At 32.9% G+C, this 9,731-nt stretch overlaps 1 protein-coding gene across 1 annotated transcript in view; it reads right to left on the reverse strand.

The window, feature by feature from the left end:
- LOC105139249 (uncharacterized) overlaps positions 1-9,731 on the reverse strand; it is a 34,818-nt gene that overhangs the window by 884 nt on the left and 24,203 nt on the right. Inside the window, exon 3 of the mRNA XM_011045624.1 lies at positions 1-169. Within this exon, the coding sequence (XP_011043926.1) occupies positions 1-169 (169 nt within the window). The remainder of the gene's footprint in view (positions 170-9,731) is intronic.

A 9,731-nucleotide genomic window follows, 5' to 3' on the forward strand; every position in this document is an offset into this window, starting at 1 on the left:
GTAACAAACATGAGTAGCAATGTGCCAAGTGAGGAGGCTATGACTGAATTCTACACCGTTGACACTCCATCCCAATTTATCGGAACAACCCTTTCTTTGAAGCGCATTGCGACCTCTCTCTTCCAATAGGTCAAGGAGGACAGCGAAATCACTGGTATCGGGATCGTACCTTGAACGTGTATCTTTGACTTGTTTGAAGATCAATTCTTTTAAATCCTTCTCCACATCCACCCTGCTATGAATGTTCCAATTCCCCGGAAAGTACTTCTTACGAAGCTTGTTCACTGGTTTCTTTGATAGACCACTTACTAGGTTGTGTTGTCCCATTAATCTTGACCATCTTTTGCGCTTCCTAGAAAAAGATAGTAACAGAGAAAAACAACGGGTTCTATAGAGATTAGGAAATGTTTTTTCCCACCTACTAAGCCAAATCATAGGCCAGTCGGAAAAGAGATGCCCAATGATAGAGTAACTTTCAAGGCAGACAACTCCACTCAGCAACACGAAAGATATAATTCTATCGTTTTTCGAATAGACACTCTTGCTCTTTATCATTATTGAGAAGGAAACTAAAGCAAAAATAGAGGATAAGAAAGTGACTGAGCGGATAATGAAGCGATGCCAGGAAATCGTTGCCACCTTAGAATAAAGGCGATCATACTTGAGTCCCAGCTCAATTTCTGTCAAATGGAAGGCTTCCTCGGCTTTCTTATCAGAAAACAAATCATAGGTGATTTCTTGATCGAGATTGACGAGATCAAGATTTTGGAACAGCATCTTAGACGTATTGAACAAAAGACGAGCTTCATGAAGATATCTTAACTCACTTGAACTTTCGGTGTGGGAAATTAATAAATCTTTAATCAATAAATCTTTAATCGGGATGCAAGGTCGTTTTGCAGAAGGTTGCTGTGACAAATTATTGGATTCCTTGCTTCTTTTGAAAACCCAAATCCTTTCACCATACTTGATCATTCCTGAAATAAAGATGGGAATGGCTACCAACATGAAGGCATTTTCTCTCAACCTGAACAAGACATAACCAACCACTCCAACTCGGATTACTAGCTGAAGAAGGTGATTTATCAATAATTTGTCGACTTCATGCATTGAATAAGCAGAGATAGTTCCAGGGCCCCCAATGTGAACTAGAAGGATTGGTGCCCAAAACACTGGAATCAAGTTCGGATTTGTGGAGTTGGCTACGCTGCGAGCAAGGATACCCAATGAAAAGATTGCCACCGAATCTGCGGCCAAGTATGCTAACCAAAGAAAATCCCCGAGCCCAACAGTATACTTCCGTCGTTCTCCTAAAACGGTGAGGATGATTTGAAGAAGGACACCAATTAACATTAATGAGCGAATCTGCCATTCATTCCATAGTTCTTCAATATCTAGAGACAAATTTACTAAACCCGTCTTTGACGACACGTCCCTAGCAAACACATTTTTTCAAAAATAAATCCACCTAAATCAGCACAGTTCCAAACAATTTGAGCAAAATGAACTAGAGAAAATTAAAAACAGCATACAAAATGACCTTTTCTTCATTGTTGTTTAATGGTCATTAGGGTGGTTTTGGAGAGGGACGCGAACCCTAGCCATCTGAATTCAAAACGTCTCTGCCTTGCAATCAAAATTACTATTGAAAACTAGTTAAATGCCTCTACGTAGTGGGTATCTACTTTAAATCAACTAATTTGTAAAGAAGCGAACTAATTTCAATCGGACCATCTTTATTCTCATTGTGTTTATATATAAGTAATATCTATTTCATCCGTTTAATACCTAAAACTATTAAGTTAATCATTTTTTAAGATTTTTATAATAAATATATGGACTTTGTATTTTTTTAATTATTAATTATTGAATTCATTCATAGTAAGTTAAAAAAAAATATTAAATATATACTTAAATAATACATGTGTGAAGCATGTGACAAAGAAATTAACTAGTCATCATAACAACATATATTCAATACATATCATCCATTGACTTGGTGGTTTGAATACATGTTTGATTGAATATGTATTAAATAATACATGTTTAAACCTATCAATAAAACTTCATTATTATCATAAAAAAAATTGAATAATATTCAATTTAAACGTTTGATTGCTCTCCTATTTTAAAATAAATAATACAAATTATATATTATGATTTAATAATTTTATGAAGAAAGGACCAACTTGAAAAATAATAATAGTGTAAATGGCACATTATTCAACTAATATACTTTTACTTATCATAAATAGTTTTAAAAAAACTTTAAAAGGACTGATCTCGTAGTGGAGACTTTTTTTTTTAATACATGCATGGAAAAAAATAAATTCAATATGCATTTTAAATAAAATATTATATGATGATTTTTTATTAGATTTAAGTAAAATTAATAAACACAAAACTAAAACTTGAGATTCAAACCTTTTCATTTAAGAATTTATTCTTATCACTAATAAAAAATTAACAAATACAAACGGAGAAATCAAAGAAAGTTTTCTGTTTATAAAACTATTAAATCTAGCAATGTATATTCTATCTATCTAAGTTTTATTATAATATTTTTTATGTATATTTTTTTATGAGTTAATATTTAATTAATTTTGCAAGTATGTTTGTTTTATTAATTTTGGTGCATTAATTTTATTTTTTTTTGTTCATGTTCTTTGATAGTTGTCGTTATAATTTTTTATATATATTTTTAACCTTTTAGTTTTTCTCTAGTTTAAGAATTAAAATATAAGGACTACAATGAAAAAGTCAATGAGCTCCTAATATTATGAAAATAGTATCACAGTACTATCATGTTCCCAAAATATTTAGAACTAATTAACGTCTCACCAGTTTTGCTACATCAATATATATGATATCATTAGCATCGTCACTTTCATTATTGAAACTTACAACTAATATAACCACTAATTATCATAAAAACGAGATAATTTTATTAGGCTAACCATCTAGCACATGAAAAACCAGCAAAGCAAAGAGATCCATACAACACAGAATAAAATAAAATAAAATAACTTGGCCTGGATTGAAATCTATTATTCACTAATTCAAAATCACCAACTCTTCCTCCGCAACACTTTCTGATTAAGTAGCTGACTTGATTAATTACGATTTACAGGCGAGCCAAGTTAATGCTCATGCAACATCAAAATTACTAGTAGGGGATTTGGCTGAGGTTAATACTGTTAAGAAATACTAACATATCACGATATGAAGGAACAATATATCTTGATGGTGTTCACGACGTGCTCAAATTGAGGTACAAATTGATTCATTAATTTTTTATGTATAAAAAAAAATTCATTTTTAACCCAGCCTTTCTACAGCAAAACTTAATGAAATAGCGTCACCTTTATATCCACCTCAAAAATAAGATTAATATAAAAGAATTAATGCATAAAACAAAAGCATATATGTATACATACATTCACTCAGAACTTGCAGCTAGCCCCAAAGTTTGTAGAAGTAAATCTCTGCCGACCACGCTGCTGTGTAACCAGCTGAAGTTGCGGTCCCAATCCTTGTGCGACAAATTTGTGTTTTATTTATTGAGGTAGTGATCTTTTTTTATTTTTTGATAATATATAGAGATAGTGATTTATTTATGGAGACTGTGCAACACTATGAACTTGAAAACGAAATTCCTCTCACAAAGCAAAAATGTTAAACGTTTTTATACTGCACAAAAGGAATAGAATAAATAATTTACTCTCATCACAAGCTATACACAACTTTATGAAAGATATAACGTCCACATTAAAGGCGGATACATAGAATAAATTAATTTCTCTATTCACAAGTTAAACCTTGAGGACTTTGTTGCCTGACTTTAATTAGTTTTCATCTGAAATTTAATTATCCTAGTTAATAGAATTTTTACCAGTCAAAATTAAATTATCAATTTGATCCTCAACTAGTCTTTAACAATATCTGTGTGTTTTTCATGTTCTCTTTATTAATATTTTTTTTTAATTTTTTGTATTCTTTTTTGTTGTCCAAAAATAAATAACAATAACATTCACACACCTCGTTCTAGATATTCATTCCTTGAAATATTTCTCTTGTAAAGATTCACGTCATTTTCAGATTTCGTAATTTCAGTCTCATCAGCACCCATAAATATTCACTCAGACAAGAGCATCAATTACTTTCCTTGCAAGCTAAGGTAAAATTATACCTCATAGGAAAGATCAATTGAAGAAGACTCTTGGAGTCTATCGGCCCGATTTTTGATTTTGTAAGACTAGGAAGGCCTCATTTGTATTTGAGGGAATAAAATTAAGCTATCGGTTGGGTCAAAGAATCCTTTTCCACCAGTTTCATCCTATGGCTAAGCAGATTTGTTCCCTTTTTTTACTCTTATATTCAAATCTTCGAACCAATACTTTGGATATTTTAAAACATATACATATATAGAGACAGAGAGAGATTGAGATTTACCTTAAGCTATATGTTTCTTTGGCTGCGTCTCCATATGATTATTATTATTAATATATGATAGTGTTTTCAGTTTTGATCATAAATTAACATACTTAATCTTCGTTAAATATTATGTTTTCAATTTCCTTTAACATGGTAGACGGACTTCAAAGCAATTCATTGAAAAATGCATCCACTTTAGCTTCCTGAACAGATCATTTGTCAAGCAATGCATACAAGTTATCTGAGGTAGTATGTTGTGCTTCCTTTCTTTATGAGTGTGCCAGAAAAGGAGAAGAAACAAATGAATGGTCATATCAGTATACATAGTTGGAAGGTCAACCGGGAGATAGAACGTGTAATTAGATAATCTTCTGCTGCTCATTACACAACCGATTATTATGCACCGGTTAACTGATTCATTTAATTTAATTAATAGACTAGTTTTTTTTGTATTTTTTAGAAAAAATAAAATATAGTTTATTTTTAACATTTTTTTTTAAACTTGATTTCTTCACAACTCCTGACATATCTCTTATCTTAACAAAAACATTATATTTAAGTGATTTCGTCAAAATATTCACAACTTGGTTTTAAAACTTTACATACTTAATTTTAATTTTTTATATTTTAATATAGTCTCATAAGTAATAAAATCATGTGTCAAATATTTACTTTTATCATGAAATACTGCATCTTTTGTTAAAGCAATAACTATTGAGTTACCCACATAAATTTTTATAGGGTTCTTTTGTGGCATTTGTAACTATTTCAATCTAGCAATTAGGGGAAAAACTTCATCATAGTTAATTCCTTGATTTTGACTATAGTTTTTTTTATTAATCTCGCCTTGTATCTTTTCACTTCTCATTTGATATTATTTTTTTTTAAGATCCATTTAACACTTATTGATTTTTTTTTGGTCTAGAAATCAATTTTCATATGTTATTTTTTTCAATTGATACAATCTTCTATTCCGTAGCAATTCTCTACCTTTCATTCTTTATAGCTTATTCAAATATTATAGAATCCCATGTAGTAAAGTGACAATATAGTGTTACATCATCATCAATAGAATTAATTACCTAATACAAATAATTAAGGCTCCTTATTGTTTTTAGTGGACTTAGTGAGTTGCCACTACTTGAGCTTTCACTAAAAAAAGAAGAAGAAAATAAAGTTGAAGTTAAACTTATTGATTTTTGTAGTGGTGTGCCTATATATTATTTATGATCTTTATATTTCTCATCTTTTTTTTTTATTAAAAACTAGTAGAAAATTATATTTTTTTCATTATTATCTACCTTCCAATTTTATTCTCGTTGTTCACCAAATTTGACATCCATTCTAACCATAATTTTTTTTTTTATTAGGATTGTACAACTTGTATCCTTTGAATTTTTTATTACAGCTCATAAAAATTATTGCTACCTATTTTTTGACTCAATCTTCTAATATTTTTTTTAAAAAAATCAAAATAGCAAAAATAATATATTTTTGATATATTTACATCGTATTTAGTATAGTTTTGAAACCTGACCCGATGATCGATCTGATTTAATGATCAGGCACGAGTTAGATGAGTTGATCCAGATCAATAAAAAAAATTAAATAAAAAATTATTTAATTATTTATAAATTTATCATTATTTTTTATTGAACAAATAAAATACTTGTATATAAAAAAGTTATAACTTTTCCACAAATAAATAAAAAATTTTGCCGCCTCCTTTGTACTTTCTCATAAGTGGATTTTGACCATCCAAACCCAACAATCACCTAGAGACTTTGGATTTAGAACCATCAGTCCTATTTGTCAAGATTGATATGATAAGAAGATGACTAAAAAGGAAGGGACAGTGAAGGGTCACCATAAATAAGGCAGGTTGATATCTCATATCATCTTCCCTTCCTATCTTTTCCCTAGCAATCCTCCATTTTTAACATTCTTATCCTCACTGGGTTTTCTTTTAACATCCAAAATCTAAAACCTAAAAACTCCACCAAAATTTTATCATTGATGGCTTCAATAAGCTTCAACAATAATTTCTTTAATAACTAGGTCAATAAACCTCCAAAGCCTCTCCCTTCTCTCTTTCATCTCCCTCAATAAATACAATTGCCCTCTCTTATCCCTCTCTCATCAACCTGCTTTCCACAAATAAATATTCTCTTTTAATTAAAAATAGAAGGTAAAGATGAGCTATGCCATTGAAATTATTTTTTCTTTAATTAGATTTTTCTTGTCTGCATCATTCATTTTCATCGTTTTGACCTTTTCAAAATTAAAACAATATATGTATATAAAGTAAACCTGGGTTGACCGGGTTTTATTAGACTAATTTTTTAACGAGTTTTTATTTGAACTCGAATTGATTTTAAACTCAATTAAAATTAATTTATCAAGCTAGTCTGAATTTTAAAATTATAATATTTAATATTTTCAATATCATTTAAAAAAATTAAAAATTGAAAAATATTTTTAAATACATTTAACTTTTAATATATTATTTTTAAAATTATTATTTACCTCGTCAAGTCTATGTTAATATTACTCGTAAGTAAAGAAGGGCACTTTTTTCCCTATCTTTACTAAAAACCAGCCGCCGCCCAAGGAAGCCCTCTCCCTTTGCCAAGCCAGCTCATTTCCTCATCTTCAACCTTCAGCCCGAGAGCCCCCTCATTTCCCTTTCCTTATGACAAAAACCAGAGAGACCTCCCATTTCCTTCCTCGCCCGCTGCATCTCCATCTGCCCCGCAGCAGCTCCCTCTCACTTATCTTCCCCTTCCCTCACCAGATCTTCCCTCTCTCACCCGAACACCCACCAGAATCACAAACGCCAGCATCGCCATTTCCAGCACCGAACCAGATCCCCCTCCACCCACTCTCTCTTCAACCACAGCGTCTTCCACCTTAACCCCATAGAGCCCTCTCCCAGACAGCAGCGTTTCCTTCTCCCTTCCCCTGACAGCCCTCACTCCCTTCACTCTCCCTTCCGCCGCTCACCCTTGAAGCCAACCCCTACCTCTGGCCGCCTCCCCCGCAAAAAGGGAACGCAGAAAGGGCTGACCACCAGCCCCATTTGCCTCTTTGTTCCTTCATCTTTATCCACATGACAGCCCCCAGTAAGCCGACCCACGGCTTACCTCTCTTCCCCCGATTTGTTCTGCATTCTTCTCCCTACAGATCGGGCTACACCGACCACCAAACCAACCTCCCAGCCACCCTCACCTCCATCTTCGACCCAACAGAGCCGCCAGCCACTTGTAAATGAGAAGAAGAAAGTGAAACCAAAGGAAAAAAAAAAAAGCAGATCAGATCCTCTCGCTGCGTGGTTTTTCCTGCTGCGGCGCGTGAACCCGCAAGCCGCCAGTGGCGGTGGCGGGTGGAGCAAACGCGCCGCAACTGTACCCGAGACCCATAAAATTCCAGCACGGTCCGAGTCCAAGCAATTGGTATCCTAATAATTTTTTACCTTTGGAAGGTCTTTTTGTAATTTTATAGATGTTAATGTATATTTAAATTATTAAACTATTTTCCTTAACTATAATATTATTTTCAAGTTTTTTTTATAAAAAAAACAATAGTTTGGATTGCTCCACCCACTGTCAACTCTACTTCGTTGGTGCCAAGTTTAGGTCTTTATCTTCATGTCTCCTCTTACATCTAGAACAAGAAGAAACGAGAGACAAAAACAATGGGGGATTATATTTTTGTGAGACCAAATGTTTCTCATTGAAGGCAATCAATTTCCTTTGGGCCAGGGGAGCTCCCATGTCTTAGCCAAAAACTTATTCCTGCTAGGTTAACTTAACTAAAGATAAGATGATCGAGGTGTTTTTTTCTCCTTTACATAGCATTGGCAATTTTTGTTTTGTTTTAACAAACTAGTGCATTTTAAAAACTATTTGAGAAGGTAGCATAGATTCATGAATTACGTTCAAATTTAAGTTTTGTTGTTGAGAATAATACATTCTATAGATTTCACGACCCACAACCTATATCTTTATGTTATTTTAAAAAATATTATTTTTTCAAATATATTTTTGATACCTTCTAGTTTGTCAAAAACAAATTTTGGGTGTCTAGAAGTTGATCGATCCACTGATTACGAGATGCTCGGTAGGTCACTTTATGAGTGCCTAGAAGGAAGCAACCCACTCAGAATTGCCCATTATTTTACTTGAGGAGCATCTTTTTTTACGCTCTGATTACAATAGTTTGTAAGCATTGCAGCAAGGCAAGGAATTTGCTTTTTCACTTTTGGCACAAGGGAGGAGATGGGGCATGCCCGAAATTGTAAAAAAGGCTGAAGTCGGTCTGATGAATCGACAAAGCTCATGAAAAAAGAAACCATGCAAAAATGGTAAAAAGGACACAAAAAACTATTACTAGGAATGGATTGCACTTGAAGAAATTACAAGCATTGGCCTGGACGGCAAAAAATAGCTTGTATTGCCGCATAAGCTTCCACTTTAATTTCCTCCGTTCACACCATCTGTGAAGAGACTACAGAGCCTAGCAAAATGGCCAGACCACAAACCCATAAATGAATGGGACAAAACTGAATCAAGGGAGACTCTTTCAATTGACCACAAACATATATTGCAGCTATTATGAAAGGTCTTGAACTGGTGAGCTTGAGAATTGACCTGGTTCAAGCTTGATAGAAGAATTGTACAGTGAAATTGCTAAAAGGAATGCTATAAAAATTGCTAAAATGAAAGGGACAAAAAGGAACGCTAACAGGACAAAATCAGATGTTTCCATAAACTTTCATGGCCAAATCTAAATCCATTTCCACATCACAGCAACATAACTGTTGCTTCAATACCACCAGGCCAGTGGAGTCAATCTTCGGGTAATTAGGGAGTCCCTATGAGCTATTTTGTTCAAATTGACAAATCCAATGGTTCCAATGGGTTTCCCCATGACACGGAAAACTGCATATGCAATGCCATCAGAACACGAGAACAATAAATTTTAAATTTCATCCCAAGCATGAATGGATCCTGGTCTCAAATTTTATACTCATGTTTTAGCTTTATCTTTTAATGAAAAAGAAAAAAACTTTAATCTAATGATGTTCATGCTACAATTTAAATTATTATATGTGTTGTAGACCTCCTCAAATTCCCTTAAATGCAAGTATGAATTTTTCAATTCTAAGCCATGAAAAGAAGGTAAAAGTTGAATAATAGCTGGTTTAAAATTAAAATGAGATGCATCAGGAGGAAACACTATGCATGATGATGCACTTGTTCTTGTGGGATTCATGTGGTCTCTAAGTGTTCTAGCAC

This window comes from Populus euphratica, unplaced genomic scaffold, assembly GCF_000495115.2.
Source record: "Populus euphratica unplaced genomic scaffold, PopEup_1.0 scaffold89.1, whole genome shotgun sequence".
In the NCBI taxonomy this organism is placed as follows: domain Eukaryota; kingdom Viridiplantae; phylum Streptophyta; class Magnoliopsida; order Malpighiales; family Salicaceae; genus Populus; species Populus euphratica.